Genomic DNA, 16,406 nt, shown 5'->3' on the forward strand with positions numbered 1-16,406 from the left:
GGACATACACAGTATTGGAAGTCTGCTGACATTACAGACACTTAAAAACACTCCTGCCATGTTTAACTCAAATTGCTGCCCAAAACTGTGCAAGTTGCAGTCAACATTTACCGGTAGCCTCAAATTTCCTGGTGGTTTCAAGGTATCCACATGTCGCTTTCACAAAAAGCTGTTTTTAGTTTGAGTTCACTCCTGGTACAGTAATTTGAATAAAATATTTCAGTCTGTTGAGACATGTCTGCATTGCTAGTTGCATAATGCTTAACACAATGACATCTAGTGGCTTTCTTAAGTAACTGACACAATTGCTGGATAACATCACAAATACTGAAGATAGAAAAACAAAAAGAAAATGAATGAGCTAGTAATAATGTAAACATGTACAAATAATGTTTTAAATAATATTTTAATGATGTAAAGCTCTATATGTGATGCACTGCTGAGCTCTTTAAAATAAAGGCACTCGACATTATAAATGTAATAATGTGGAGAGACTGTTGAACCTCAACTTTATTGATAAAGGCAAGTGAAAACACAGTAAAAAAACAAAAACAAAACAAAAAGTAGTAAAAATACAATCAAAGCCTTTTTTTAATATATCTGATACTGAAAGAGACAAAAACACTAAAAGAAAAAATAAATTTAAAAAATCTGATACTGAAAACCTTTAAAGTTCAAATAATCAATCTGCTTTAAGAAAAAAAAAACACTTAAAGAACCTTTAAAGTTGAAAACGATGAACATATCAAGCCATAAATTAATAAATCTCACAAATATTAATGTTGGAAAAACAGTTTGTGAGAAATGACATCGTCACACCTGATGTGTGAATCTGTGCTTGATCTTGTTCAGCTCTTCTGGATCTGATGTCATAAAGCAGAACAATGACAGTAGCCACGCCCACCAGAGCAGAAAGGACCAATCGGATCACAGCTTCAGTAGAACCACAACAGTGGGCGGAGTCTGAGGAATAAAAACATCAAACTGAGATCAGCTCAGTCAAAAAGCTAATATCAGTGCAGACATCAACTAAAATCAGCTCTGTCGTTCCTGCACACGTGTGACAGAGTTGAGTGATGTTGAGATGTGAGTCTGGTTTCTGATGGGATTGTTGATCACACAGCTGTAGGTGTTTTTATCCTGATATTCCACCTCCAGAGGTAGAGAGAGACTGATGCTGAGATCAGACACACTGATGCTGGACAATAAACTGTTTCCTTTGAACCAGGAGACACTCACATCACTCACATTCACAGCTGAACACAACAGTGAACATGAGGATGATGATGAAGAACATTGTGAAGAGTTACTGCTGATGACAGGAACAGGCGGACGAGCTGGAAAACATGAGAGAATAAAGATAAATGAGGAGGAATGAAGATCAAGAAGAAGCAACAAACATCGAGATTAAGCAGGATGATTAAGAACATTTAATAGAAAGTTAAATATAAACCTGGCTGTCAATGTAAATTGTAATTAGTCATGAAAAAATGTTTCTTTAGATTGAACTGTAATAAATAAAACACATGAAACTGATATTTGACTCACTGTAGATGGTGAAACAAAAAATAAATAAAGTCTCCTGTACGACCTGCTATAAAAACTGTTGTGTTGTTCATAACATCCATCATGTTGAGTTGTGATGTTTGTGATGGTCAGAGATCCGGTTCGTTTGTCCAGCTTCAGTCTGTCTCTGAATCTCCCATCAGGAACATTATCATATGTGTTGAATCTGTCAGCCTTTTTATTGACTTCAGCTATTAAAGTTTTTTCATCTCCAAACCTCCACTGAATCTCATCACCATCACTGATTTCAGTGAGATCAGAGTTTAGAGTGACTGAATCTCCCTCCAGCACTGGCACTGTATCACCAAACACACAGAATAAACAAAACAGGGTTTGTCACAGACAAACGGATTATGATGGCTTATTAAATTAAATAGTTTAACATTTGAATTTTAAATAAATGTGACAGGTTGGAGGATGTGAACAGCTCTGAATATAAAGTCATGTGTTCATCTCAAGATTACAGAAATTAGACTGCGTTCATGTCACTGAATAATTCCCGTTATACTGAGATGACAACACGTGTATTCAGAGCTGGGAATTATGCATTTTAACTCAGTGCTGCATGTCTTTCAGTTATGTTCATATTACATTTTTTTTTTTTTTTTTTTTTTTTTTATTTAGTGCAATATTTTGTCATTGCAACATTTTAGTGTAATTTTCACCAACAACTGCAATTGGATTTATATTGTATACCTAAGTTCACAATTATCCCACCAGTCACTGTTGTGACCATCAATATGTTTACTCATTCTAAGACCACACTCAACAAAACTGAATATGCGTGAATTATTAATATTAGACACCTTAAAGACAATGTGAACCAAAAATCTTTGTTGTATCTTTATACATATTTTAAACCATTTTGTTTTGGAGCTTTGATGCAGTCATCATCTTCTCAAGGTGCAAACAGGAAATAAACAGCTCTGGTCATGTGACAATTTGCAATAATCATGTGAAACTGCACAAATTTAATTGAGACCCTTTATTTTTAGATTGTAAAGCTTTATAAATTAAAAACGTTTTTACGGTCACTATTGTGACCGGCGGGATTAAATGGGTTAAGAAATAAGTCTACATTGGCAAAAGTCAATTACATGATTTTTAAAACATAAATATTACAAAATAACTGCTTATCTACATTTTACTACTGGAAGTGCCACCATTTTTTTTAGTGCAGCAGTCAAATGGTACAAGCCGTAACTCTCAGAAAACTCCCAGCCTACGAGCTGTAATAACGAGCTGTAGGAGGACGTGAACGCTTTTTACAAGCTCATTTCTTGTAATTTTAAGGTGACAACAGATGAAATTTTCACTTTTTTAGCTTTCTCTTGCATTTAGTTAAGTTTCTGCTGTGTCTGCCAGCTCAGAAAAGCTGAAAGAAAACTTACAGCCAGTTTGTTATAAACTGTCTGTGTCTGAAATGGTGTCATCTGGCATGCTGTTTGATTTTGCTGCCATTTTTTACGTAACTGGGCTAGTTATTTGAATAAGACCACCTCAAAGTCATGTCGGGAATATTCCTCCTGCCCACCAATTTGATTGTACAGATTATGAACCTGACCAACAAAGGTTTTTTAGTGAGTGTTGGACAATAAAGCGATCCTGGCATCATCCTGCTCTGTGTTTGGCTGTAAGACTCACAGGCATCCTCACACAGAATCACAAACACTCAAAGTTAGAGTTAAACATGCTCTAAATTCATCAAATGGAGTTTGTGTCTCTGTCTGTTTGTTTTCTTGGATGCCTCGTGGTGCCATCTCAAAGAGGCATGACATTTAATTTGTTAAACCTCTGTGTTCTGCCACATAAACAATATCATAAAACAAAAAAAAAAAACAAAAAAAAAACATAATGGTGAATGAATGAATTTCACTTTTGTCATTAAGATAGATAGATAGATAGATAGATAGATAGATAGAAGCCTTTAATTTTCACATACACTGTTACATGCAGTGAAATTGGACCCCTCCGACCATACACAAACATCACATTTTGGGGGAAGACAGGTCAGTCGAGGGGAAGCATATAAAATAAGAAAATAAGATACATTAGGAAAAAGGAAAAAAAAAAAAAAAAACTCCCAGACTGTCCTTCAAGTAGGGCAGTGTGAGATCAGGGGAAAAGCACATAAGCACATAAACATAGACATAACATTGCAACAGGGGAGGGGGACAGGGGATGTGGAAGTAGTCCAATGTAGGCAACAGCCATCCGGTCCTGCACCTAGAAGAGCGCTGGTCACAGACCCGCCTACCCACACAGGGGGTAAAAGCACACAAAGGTGTGGGATGCTGGGGGAGGCATTGATTGTCAATCTGTAGCTATGTACGTATGTATGTGTGCGTGTAAGCCTGTGGAGTGCGAAAAACGCAGATGGGAATTTCCCTTAGACAAAGATGTTCTAAGGGCAGAAAGGAAAATGATTGGTTGACAGATTCAACCAATGAAATTGAAGCAGAGGCGGGGTCAGGAAATTTGGACGTGTGGAGGGAATACTTCAGACAGAAACGTTATTAGTGCTTCCTGGGAGGCATTTGTTGCAAGGTAAGTGAATTTACCATGTATTTTATATAAAAAATATTAATAAATCAACATAACTCTAACGTTTACTGATATAATTAGCCTGCAAAGACGCACAGAACAAGTATATAATCATCGACTACATATCATATCATATGCATTTTCATTCAACTGCTTTATCAGTCGATCGCACCAAAGCTGCTTATGGGGTAGATTGAGTAAAACATGCTTTTCCAATGCTACCGCGCTGTCTGTGATACCGATATGAGCGACAACAGAACTCGTTCAAATCTCCGTGACATTTCATTAGTCAGTTAGCGCTAGCATTAACATTAGAGCTGCTCTCAGGGCAGGAGTACTCAATAGGTTTGTATTACTGTTATTTTTAGTGTACTATGCGCTGCTCTCGGGTCAGGAGTAAGAATAACAGTACTAAACTGAATTGTGCGCTGCTCTCGGGGCAGGAGTACTCAACAGGTTAGTATTACCGTTATTTTTAGTGTACTATGCGCTGCTCTCAGGGCAGGAGTAAAAATAACAGTACTAAACTGAATTATGCGCTGCTCTCGGGGCAGGAGTACTCAATAGGTTAGTATTACTGTTATTTTTAGTGTACTATGCGCTGCTCTCAGGGCAGGAGTAAAAATAACAGTACTAAACTGAATTATGCGCTGCTCTTGGGCCAGGAGTACTCAATAGGTTAGTATTACCTTTATTTTTAGTGTACTATGCGCTGCTCTCTGGTCAGGAGTACTCAGTGGGTTTGTATTACTGTTATTTTTACCAAACTATGTGCTGCTCTCAGGGCAGGAGTACTCAATAGGTTAGTATTACCATTATTTTTAGTGTACTATGCGCTGCTCTCGGGTCAGGAGTAAAACTAACAGTACTTAACTGAATTATGCGCTGCTCTTGGGGCAGGAGTACTCAATAGGTTAGTATTACTGTTATTTTTACTAAACTATGTGCTGCTCTCAGGGCAGGAGTAAAAATAACAGTACTAAACTGAATTATGCGCTGCTCTTGGGGCAGGAGTACTCAGTAGGTTTGTATTACTGTTATTTGTCATGTACTATGCACTACGCACCTCAAAGTATTTCTGTATGACTATAGGCCTGTCATTGACTCTTTCATGTAGTTTTTGTTCTCTTTGCAGAAAAACTTCTTGGAAAAAGCAGAAGTCATCACTGGTCCATACTTGGAGAAAGGGAATCTCTGGACTGTCTTTGTAAGTTCATCTAGTTTTAGTTGAGAATCTTGTTTTTTTTTTTTTAAGTGCCCATATTAAGTGTCAGAAACTCCAGTCTCACTTCCTGTTACCAATTACCTTAGGTTAGGTTTTTTTTTTTTTTTTTTTGCATAATTCCAGCCTATGGACTTCATTAGCTCTCCCTCAAACGTCTACTCTGATCTGCCCTCAATCATTGTGGTTGTAGCTGAGGCCAAACAGAGTATAGTAGGCTCTAGGAATGGCAGGGTTTAAGGATGTATTACATGTCCTTAAGAAATTGTCAATTTTGACAGAGTTGTAAGTGATTTTTATCTTTAATCTTATGATTTTGCTAGTAATTCTGTTTGTTTACATTGCTATATTTCAGATGCTGTACAGTGAGATGGTCAGTGATGTAGTGTTCCTGGCATGGAAGTTTCTTGCACAAAAGAAATTGGTCCAGAAAATATATGAAAATGAGGATGTTCATGATTCAATATCCCATACTAAATAGTTTAGGTAAAATTCTTTTTTTCTTTTATTATGACTGTCGGTGTAAACTGAAACAAAATTCTTTATGCATTTCAGTTGCAGGAAGACCTTACAAAGATTTCTGGAGACTGAGAGACTGGCTTTGAGAAGATATTTGGAAAAGCAACCTCTGACTTTGGGCTTGGTTTAAAGGGAGCCTGTTCAAATTTGTTGACTCATGTCTAAAATAAAAATAAAAAATACAAAAATAAAACACTTAAAAACCTCTAGGAATGATGATATCCACTAGTTAAGACTACAGCAGTTTAATAATACATCTTGCTGAACTTTTTTGTTGTGAAACGTTCCTGTGTTTTATACATGCATTTAACTCACTGGATTTGTTTGTAATTTGTAATTGTATAAAAAAAGAAAGAAGTCATAATTAAACTTATTTTATTGTAATATTGCACCCATAAACTGATTATTTTCAATCAACATTTCTTTCATTTTGTTCTTAAACAATCTGTACAACAGACATTGAATGATACAACATTAACAACACGATTATTAAAAAATAAATAACTCACAAGTTATAATTAAAATTACAAGTCTTAATTTCTCTGCAATAGTCCATGGGAGAAACATTAAGTGGTTGCACAAAAATTGACTGGTACCTTTTGTAATCACATTTATGTATCACCAAGTGAATGTGAGAGAAGCCCTATTCGGACAGTAGGAACATATGTAAAAATTGATGTACATGGCACCTCAGTGATAAAACTCATGGATTTGATTTATTCACAGTGTGATCATATGAACCCAGGAATGCACTGCTCATATGGCCTGTCACATAGTTGTCTGCTATACATTAAATGTCACATGCTTGGATTAAGAATAAATTTAAATTTAATAATACGTTATTTATTTAAATCTCAGGTTCAAAAATAGACCCACTATAGCTGAAATGGTTTTCTTAAATTTTATCTCTCAAAATGATAGGTGTCATGAGAAATGTGAAGATTAGCAGAAATAAGTTGCATGCAACCTCTTATTTACATGAGGTAAATCAATCAATCATGTTTATTTATACAGCGCTTTTTAACAAAACAGGATGTGTCAAAGCAACAGTTTTTAATAGGACAATAGTGTGTCAATAATGCAAAAGTTCCATGTTGCAGCAAAGTCAGATTGCAGAGGACTCATTTAGGACATTTAGGGATGTAGAGGTCGTCTCTAGCTGCTGATCCATCATCTGGTGACCTTGGAATAAGAAAGAAACAGACTAATATTAGTGTAGATGCCATTCTTCTTACGATGCAATGAGTACATCAGGTGTTATGAAAATTATTCCTAGTTCCGGTTGACCTAATTAATGCAGCCTAACCATCCTTTAATGGACTTGAATTATAGAAATGTGTTAATGTGTTGTGTTGGCTGGGTTAAAGAGATGGGTCTTTAATCTAGATTTAAACTGACAGAGTGTGTCTGCCTCCTGAACAGTGTTAGCTAGATTGTTCCAGAATGTGGGCGCTAAATAAGAAAATGATCTGCCGCCACAGTTGATTTTGATATTTTGGGTATTTTCAAAATTTAGAGAACGCAGTGGACATGAGGGACTATAATGACAAGGCTGCTTGGTTTATATTTTTATGTATGTAATTGTAGGCCTATATTTTAAAATTGTATTGCATACCTATTACTGCCATAATAATGACTAATTTAAAATGTTTAAGTACTTTTCTTGTCTTTTTGTTCTTAACAGCTCCTACCCGCTGTGCTGGAGAAGTTATGAAATATTTTTGTTGTAGTTCATTTTGAATCGATTTCTTCGACCACACAACCTTGGTGTCTAAAAAACAGCATGTAGTTTGGCTGAGAATTTTTACGAGGGTGGTGGGAGAAAAACACCAACATTCTGGATTCGGATGGCCCTGTAAATGTTGAAATTTGTTTGCGTCCCCATGATTAACAGTTACCGACTGAATCTGGCTATTATGTGCTTTTATCAGGTGGAACCAAACTTACACCATTTTTCATACATCTCCATTTTTGCACCATTTTGGACTCGGCAGTATCAGATCTTCAGTGTTAGCTCCTTTGATTTGTCCAGATTTTGCAACTCCTCCAGGTAACTGAAGAATAAAATAAAAGATCAATCAATCATACAGAAATTGTCTACTGTTTTATAAATATAATGATAATGTAATACAGACCAACTGAGTACTACTGCACCGAGAGCAGCGCATAATTCAGTTTAGTACTGTTATTTTTACTCCTGCCCAGAGAGCAGAGCATGGTTTAGTAAAATAACAGTAATACAAACCTATTGAGTACTCCTGACCCAAGAGCAGCGCATAATTCAGTTTAGTACTGTTATTCTTACTCCTGCCCTGAGAGCAGCGCATAGTACACTAAAAATAATGTTAATACTAACCTATTGAGTACTCCTGCCCTGAGAGCAGCACATAATTCAGTTTAGTACTGTTATTTTTACTCCTGCCCAGAGAGCAGAGCATGGTTTAGTAAAATAACAGTAATACAAACCTATTGAGTACTCCTGACCCAAGAGCAGCGCATAATTCAGTTTAGTACTGTTATTCTTAAAGCGCATAGTACAGTAATACTAACCTATTGAGTACTCCTGCCCTGAGAGCAGCACATAATTCAGTTTAGTACTGTTATTCTTACTCCTGCCCTGAGAGCAGTGCATAGTACACTAAAAATAATGTTAATACTAACCTATTGAGTACTCCTGCCCTGAGAGCAGCACATAATTCAGTTTAGTACTGTTAGTTTTACTCCTGACCCGAGAGCAGCGCATAGTACACTAAAAATAACAGTAATACGAACCTATTGAGTACTCTTGACCCGAGAGCAGCACATAATTCAGTTTAGTACTGTTATTTTTACTCCTGCCCAGAGAGCAGTGCATGGTTTAGTAAAAATAACAGTAATACAAACCTATTGAGTACTCCTGACCCGAGAGCAGCACATAATTCAATTTAGTACTGTTAGTTTTACTCCTGCCCTGAGAGCAGCGCATAGTACACTAAAAATAATGGTAATACTAACCTATTGAGTACTCCTGCCCTGAGAGCAGCGCATAATTCAGTTTAGTACTGTTACCCCTGAGAGCAGAGCATAGTACACTAAAAATAACAGTAATACGAACCTATTGAGTACTCCTGCCCCGAGAGCAGCACATAATTCAGTTTAGTACTGTTATTTTTACTCCTGCCCTGAGAGCAGCGCATAGTACACTAAAAATAACAGTAATACTAACCTATTGAGTACTCCTGCCCTGAGAGCAGCGCATAATTCAGTTTAGTACTGTTATTCTTACTCCTGCCCTGAGAGCAGCACATAATTCAATTTAGTACTGTTATTTTTACTCCTGCCCTGAGAGCAGCGCATAGTACACTAAAAATAACAGTAATACTAACCTATTGAGTACTCCTGCCCTGAGAGCAGCGCATAATTCAGTTTAGTACTGTTACTTTTACTCCTGACCCGAGAGCAGAGCATAGTACACTAAAAATAACAGTAATACAAACATATTGAGTACTCCTGCCCTGAGAGCAGCGCATAGTACACTTAAAATAACAGTAATACTAACCTATTGAGTACTCCTGCCCCGAGAGCAGCGCATAATTCAGTTTAGTACTGTTATTTTTACTCCTGCCCTGAGAGCAGCGCATAGTACACTAAAAATAACAGTAATACAAACCTATTGAGTACTCCTGCCCTGAGAGCAGCACATAATTCAGTTTAGTACTGTTATTCTTACTCCTGCCCTGAGAGCAGCGCACTAAAAATAACAGTAATACAAACCTATTGAGTACTCCTGCCCTGAGAGCAGCTCTAATGTTAATGCTAGCGCTAACTGACTAATGAAATGTCACGGAGATTTGAACGAGTTCTGTTGTCGCTCATATCGGTATCACGGACAGCGCGGTAGCATTGGAAAAGCATGTTTTACTCAATCTACCCCATAAGCAGCTTTGGTGCGATCGACTGATAAAGCAGTTGAATGAAAATGCATATGATATGATATGTAGTCGATGATTACTTGTTCTGTGCGTCTTTGCCGGCTAATTATCTCAGTAAACGTTAGAGTTATGTTGATTTATTAATATTTTTTATATAAAATACATGGTAAATTCACTTACCTTGCAACAAATGCCTCCCACGAAGCACTAATAACGTTTCTGTCTGAAGTATTCCCTCCACACGTCCAAATTTCCTGACCCCGCCTCTGCTTCAATTTCATTGGTTGAATCTGTCAACCAATCATTTTCCTTTCTGCCCTTAGAACATCTTTGTCTAAGGAAAATTCCCATCTGCGGGAAAAACCCAGTCTGCAACAGGTGTCCTTGGAACGGGGAGGAGGGATTCAGAGCGTCTCATTATCTTGTTCTCTGGGGGAAGTTGTTTGTCTCCAGCAACGGCCTTGGCCGAGGTGGGGGGGGAAGCCGAAAGAGAAAAGATCTTTTGTCAATTTTAGGTCAATATTCGCAGATATCTAATGTCCATCACTGGTCTCCAGGTCTGTCCAAAACCCGTTGCATAGCCGCTAGTTTCTCCATGATGTTTTCCAATTTGCGGTCCATAACCACAGTCTGAGTACTAACAGCTCTGACCACCACCGTTTCAATCCAGCCGGCCAGCTTAGTGGGGTTTTGAGCCGCACTGACCGCTTTTACCAACCGTCGATACCACAGGGCCCCACCTAATCCCATCAGCAGAAACCCTGTTATCAAAGCTCTGAATAAATAAATATCTTCAATATCCTCCAGGGACAGAGCAGCCAGACACATGACGCACCACTTCTCCCACCCGTCCATCATGTATCCAGCTGCAAACGTTCCTGCAGGATAGTTGGGTTCCCCCGAACCCAGGCTTCTCGTCGAGAAGATGGTGTCAGTTGCGTTCAGAGACCAGTTGATCAAATCCATAATTCCTTTTTTATTTGGAGAGCAGGGCAAAGGAAGTCTCAGAGATAGAACTAACAATTACGAGACAAGAGAAGCCAGCAAGGAAAGATAGGGGAGGGAGAGGGAAAAGATGCAACCGCCTTCGCCGAGAGCAAGAACGAAAAAAAGCAGATGTAAATATTTTTAGACTCACCAATGACATTGAGATAGAAATAAAAACTCTTGTGGCTGATTTGTAGTAGCCTGTAATCTCCATCATGTTCAGTTGTGGTGTTTGTGATGGTCAGAGATCCAGTTTGTTTGTCCAGCTTCAGTCTGTCTCTGAATCTCCCATCGAGAACTTCATCATATACAGCAATGCTGTTGGTCTGTTTCTTGATTTCAGCTATGGCAATGGTTTTAAAATCCCACCGAATCCAATCATCATCCTTGATTTCAGTGAGGCCAGAGTTTAGAGTGACTGAATCGCCCTCCTTCACTGATATTTTCACTGAATCATCAAACACACACATGGGGAACAAACAGAATGGACTTCAACACAGATTAAGACTGTGTAAGAAAATTATTAAGAGTTTGCATTAATAAAACAAGTGGAAGTGATATTTAACTCACCAATGACATCAAGACTAAAATACTGTTTCCTACTGTTGATCTGTCGTTCATAACTTCCAGCATGTTCAGTTGTGGTGTTTGTGATGGTAAGAGATCCAGTTTGATGATCCAGCTTCAGTCGGTCTCTGAATCTCCCATCAAGAACATCATCATAGACAGCAATTCTGTTGGTCTGTTTATTGACTTCAGCTATTAAAGTGTTTTCATATCCAAACTTCCACTGAATCACATCATTCTTCATTTCAGAAAAAGACGTTAATGTGACTGAATCTCCCCTTATCACTGATTTCAAATCCAGATAGTCGCCAAACACACCTGAAGAACAGTTTTTCACTGATTACAGTTTGAAGTCACTTGATGTTGATGCTTCACTAAAATACTATTAATCACTTAAGTGTGATTTATATAGGAAACATTTACTATAAAAAGGACACTTTAATGTTTAATGTCACACCAAAACTAATGCTGTTGAGCTTCATATTTATATTATTTAATTTAATCAGTCCAAAATAACTGAGTTTAACAAATCATTTCTACATGAGAATAACAGCAACATGTTTGTTCTGTTTAGGTTTCAGTTTTCTCTCTGTTTGCTCAGTTTTACCCATTTCTGTTCTTCTAATTACATCCTGTTATTTAAACCCTGAGTGTGAAAAATTTCACAAGTCAGAATAGTGACGTTAAGAACTCAAGTAAGGGTTTACTGACCAAAACTGTATTGTTAAACTTGGGAGTGCTATTGCAAATCTGAAAGTGTACTGGATCTCCAGATCAAAAGACGTGAAAAAGAAGCAAAAACGTCTAGGTTACGTACGTAACCCTCGTTCCCTGAAGGAGGGAACGGAGACGTTACATATGGGAACTCGCTTGAGAGTCCAATCATCTCCAAGCCTTATTCAAAAGGCCAATGAACATTCATGAACATTGGCGAGTGGTATTTGCATGCCGAGCCACTCCCCCGTACATACGGGTATATAAGATGGCGGCGTGCAATCACTCATTCAGGCTTTTGCTGAGGAGCCGAGCTGCAGCCCGGCGTCAGCGCGACGTAAGGTCGTGGCAGGGGATGTAACGTCTCCGTTCCCTCCTTCAGGGAACGAGGGTTACGTACGTAACCTAGACGTTCCCCTTCAGTCGTTTCACTACGACGTTACATATGGGAACAGACCCATGGAACAGGCCACGAACCAGACGTCGCGTTACGCAACACACCGCGTGCCAACAGGCGGACGTGTCAGCAGACGGATATGAGCGTAACCTTCCCAACGCCCTGGGGGCCAATAGGGGGCCCCTCAGGGATGCCAGTTGTACTGAAGCAGGAGTTGGGGGGGCGGAGCACATGAAATCTCTACATGTGGAACACAAGAAATTCAATATATCCATAGATTTTAGGGATATACGAGGGAACATCGGCCCTCTGGCTGACCGTGGAAAAATACTGAAACATGTTGCCACAACCTGCTGGGCGAAGGAGACCCAACCGGAGCACAGACAAGCACTACTCCGCACTAGGCCTGACTGCGGGGCATGGAGGACCCAGGTTCGCCGGAGGGAACAACCGAGGGAAATAGCGCACGGATCCATTAGGAATGGCGCAGCAAGCCGACACCAGCCGGACTCCCGCTCGCCTGTGATGTCTATGTTAAGACACGGGAGAATACGGCCTCTACACGAAGGTTGTAGAACCTGGCGAAGGTATTAGGTGTCGCCCAACCCGCAGCTCTACAGATATCTGCTAGAGAGGCGCCATGAGCCAACGCATAGGATGAGGCAACACTCCGTGTAGAGTGGGCACGAACACCTAAGGGGCATGGCTCTCCCTGGTTTTGGTACGACAGGGAGATGGCATCTACCACCCAATGGGCCAACCTCTGTTTGGAGACAGCATTCCCTTTCTGCTGACCTCCAAAGCAGACGAAGAGCTGCTCGGTGCGTCTGAAGTGCCGAGTACGGTCCACGTATATACGCAGAGCGCGAACTGGACACAGCAGCGCAGAGGCTGGGTCTGCCTCCTCCAGGGGCAGAGCTTGCAGGTTCACCACCTGATCGTGGAAAGGCGTGGTGGGAACCTTGGGCACATAACCAGGCCGGGGTCTCAGGATGACGTGAGAATCGCCGGGCCCGAATTCTAGGCACGCTTCGTCGACAGAGAAAGCTTGTAGGTCCCCTACCCTCTTGATGGAGGCCAGTGCGGTCAGGAGCGGAAGGCCCAGATGGCTGAGGTGCCGGAGCACCAAGTCCCTCTGTTCGCACAACAGATTTCGCGAGTGAGCTATAAGAAGCCAGTCGTCGAGATAGTTGAGGATGCGAATGCCCGTCTGCCAAAGAGGGGACAGGGCAGCCTCCGCGACTTTCGTAAAGACGCGGGGAGAGAGGGAGAGGCCAAATGGAAGCACTTTGTACTGATACGCTCGACCCTCGAAAGCAAACCGTAGAAAGGGTCTGTGTCGAGGCAGGATCGAGACGTGAAAGTACGCATCCTTCAGGTCGATGGCTGCGAACCAATCCTGGGGACGAATGCATGTTAGCATGCGCTTCATCGTGAGCATCTTGAACGGCAGCCTGAGAAGGGACCGATTCAGGGCTCGAAGATCCAGGATGGGTCTTAATCCACCGCTCTTTTTGGGCACGATGAAGTAAGGACTGTAAAACCCTGACTTCATCTCGGCTGGAGGGACAGGCTCGATTGCGTCCTTCGCCAGTAGGACTGCAACCTCCGCACGAAGCACAGCGGCATGTGTGTCCGAATGGACAGAAGTGAAAAGGACGCCTCTGTACCTGGGCGGTCGCCTGGCGAACTGAATCGCATAGCCGAGACGTACCGTCCGAATCAACCACCGCGAGAGGCTGGGAAGCTGAAGCCAGGCTCCCAGCCTGGTCGCCAGGGGTATCAAAGGGACGTTGACCGACGTGACCGCAGTGGGGCAGCCTGGGGGGGGAAGGGGAAGGGGACTGATCCCAGAAGGAAGAACGTCCTGGAGAAAAGTCAGACTGCACTGAGTAGTGCTTACCTTCTTCCCTGGTTCCCGCGCTGGCGACATCAGGCTCCGAGTCCGAATCCGAGGAGACATTTCTTGGGCACTGCTCAAAGAGGGAACTCGGGGCCTGAACCCCGGAGGTGAGAGAATTGACTCTTTCTGTGACAGCTCCCGGCCCTCCACCGGAAGTGGGGACGTTAATGTTGTCATCCCCCAAAGAGCGATTCTCTCCACCTCCGGGTTGCCCGCGTCAGGGACGCTTCGCAGATCTTTTGCGGGTGACCGGTCCCTGAGACGCGGGCGGCGCTGCTCTGCCACGGCCAGCTCGACGTCGGGCTGCCAATCTGGTGTCATATACCTTAGCAGGGGACAGAGCTGGTTGTTTGGAAGCCGCGGGGGGGCGCCCTCGGCGACGAGCAGGCGGAGGTTGGGGCCCTGCGGACGTGGTTGGAATGTCGCGGCGGGGCAGGATGTGTTTAATCGCCTCCGTCTGCTTTTGAACCGCCGAGAACTGCTGGGCGAAGTTCTCGACGGTGTCGCCGAATAGGCCGCCCTGGCAGATAGGAGCGTCGAGAAACCGTGATTTGTCGACATCTGCCATCTGGGCCAGGGTCAGCCATAGATGGCGCTCCTGGACCACTATGGTGGACATCACCTGACCAAGGGAACGCGCCGTCAGCTTCGAAGTCGGTGGCGGCGCGGAGTTCCTCCATTGCACCCTGGTCAGAACCCCTCTCGTGCAGGTGTTTCAACACCTTGGCCTGGTACACCTGTAAGGTGGCCATGGCGTGCAAGGCGGTGGCAGCCTGTCCAGCGGCGTGGTAAGTCCGGCCCGCGAGAGCGGACGAGAACTCACACGCCCTGGAGGGGAGATGGGGCCGATCCCGCCAGGTGGCAGCGCCGGGCGGGCACAGATGCACCGCGACAGCGCGCTCGACCTGAGGGACCGCCTCATAACCCCGGGCTGCACCGCCGCCAAGAGAGGCGAGGGGAGAGGAGCTGGGACGTGGACGAGAAGAGTGCGGGGCTCGCCAAGTCCTCACCAGCTCCTCATGCACCTCCGGGAAGAAAGGCACTGGGGGAGAGCGCGGCGGTGCCGCGGGAGCCCTCCCCAGAAACCAATCATCCAGCCTAGAGGGATCGGACGGAGGTGTTTTGGGCACGTCCAGACCGATCTCCTTGGCGGCTCGGAGGAGCATAGCCGACAGTTCAGCATCCGTCTCAGACGGGGCGGCAACCGCAGAGGGGTACCGACCCGCCTCATCGTCAGCCTCATCGTCAGACTCTCCCTCTGATGCTGCAGCAGACATCTCGATCTCCTGGGGAGCGCAAAAGGAGATACCCAGCCCGCTGTACGGGGAGGTATACTGCTCTGGCAGCTCAACAGGACTGCGCGGTGACGCAGAAGTCCGCGGGGCTTTGGGGGCCGACGGAACATTCTGCATAGTCACCTGAATGTCCCCCAAGTGCCTCGCCGCGGCAGCCGAAAAACCTTGACGGCTCAACGATTTACCGCGGGAAGACAACAAGGGGTGCCTACTCACTTTTTTTTTTTTTGAGCGGCGGGACTTTAACGCAGCCATGGACATACGTTCGCAATGAACGCATGTACTATCCGTGAACGCTGCCTCAGCGTGCGCTCAGCCCAGGCACGTGAGACAGCGATCATGTCCGTCCAAAGAGGCGAGGAAACTACCGCACCCGGAAGCGCACGGCCGGAGAGACATACCGGGAAGATGTCCTCGACAGCCGTGAGAAATTCACTCTTTTGAAATCCCGGTCCGCCCAGGGAGGAACCGCGGCACAACTGTGCTCTCAACGGGCGGGGCTCGCTGGAGTGCGGGAGGCTTGAATGCCGTGAAAACGGCAGCCCGCAGGATTATGCTGGCGGCTGCCGAACGCTCTTTTAGTATAAGCTCTTTTAGAAGATCGGCAGCACGCCAGCAGAGAGAGTGTGAACTCAGGAACTCTTTTCTTTTTTTTTTTTTTTTTTTGGCTCAGAAGACGAGGCTCCAAAAGCAAAAGTCTGAATGAGTGATTGCACGCCGCCATCTTATATACCCGTATGTACGGGGGAGTGGCTCGGCATGCAAATACCACTCGCCAATG

General features: G+C 43.0%; 1 protein-coding gene and 2 long non-coding RNA genes across 3 annotated transcripts; 1 reads left to right on the forward strand and 2 right to left on the reverse strand.

Moving 5' to 3' along the window:
* Nucleotides 1-1,056: 1,056 nt before the first annotated feature.
* LOC127153455 (uncharacterized) lies at nt 1,057-14,651 on the reverse strand. The gene is made up of 6 exons (XM_051094508.1): nt 13,795-14,651; nt 13,491-13,591; nt 11,320-11,634; nt 10,901-11,197; nt 1,549-1,862; nt 1,057-1,337 (listed from the first exon to the last, which is right to left on the reverse strand). The coding sequence occupies exons 1-6, from the start codon at nt 14,649-14,651 to the stop codon at nt 1,251-1,253; spliced, it is 1,971 nt and encodes a 656-aa protein (XP_050950465.1). The 3' UTR covers nt 1,057-1,250.
* LOC127153501 (uncharacterized) lies at nt 4,089-6,299 on the forward strand. The gene is made up of 4 exons (XR_007825277.1): nt 4,089-4,113; nt 5,246-5,317; nt 5,688-5,818; nt 5,888-6,299. It is a non-coding gene; the product is annotated as an uncharacterized LOC127153501 (long non-coding RNA).
* On the reverse strand, nt 6,364-10,096 carry LOC127153502 (uncharacterized). Its single transcript, XR_007825278.1, has 3 exons — nt 9,943-10,096; nt 7,799-7,905; nt 6,364-7,033 (listed from the first exon to the last, which is right to left on the reverse strand). It is a non-coding gene; the product is annotated as an uncharacterized LOC127153502 (long non-coding RNA).
* Nucleotides 14,652-16,406: the final 1,755 nt, after the last annotated feature.

Source organism: Labeo rohita, chromosome 22, assembly GCF_022985175.1.
Source record: "Labeo rohita strain BAU-BD-2019 chromosome 22, IGBB_LRoh.1.0, whole genome shotgun sequence".
Classification (NCBI taxonomy): Eukaryota; Metazoa; Chordata; class Actinopteri; order Cypriniformes; family Cyprinidae; genus Labeo; species Labeo rohita.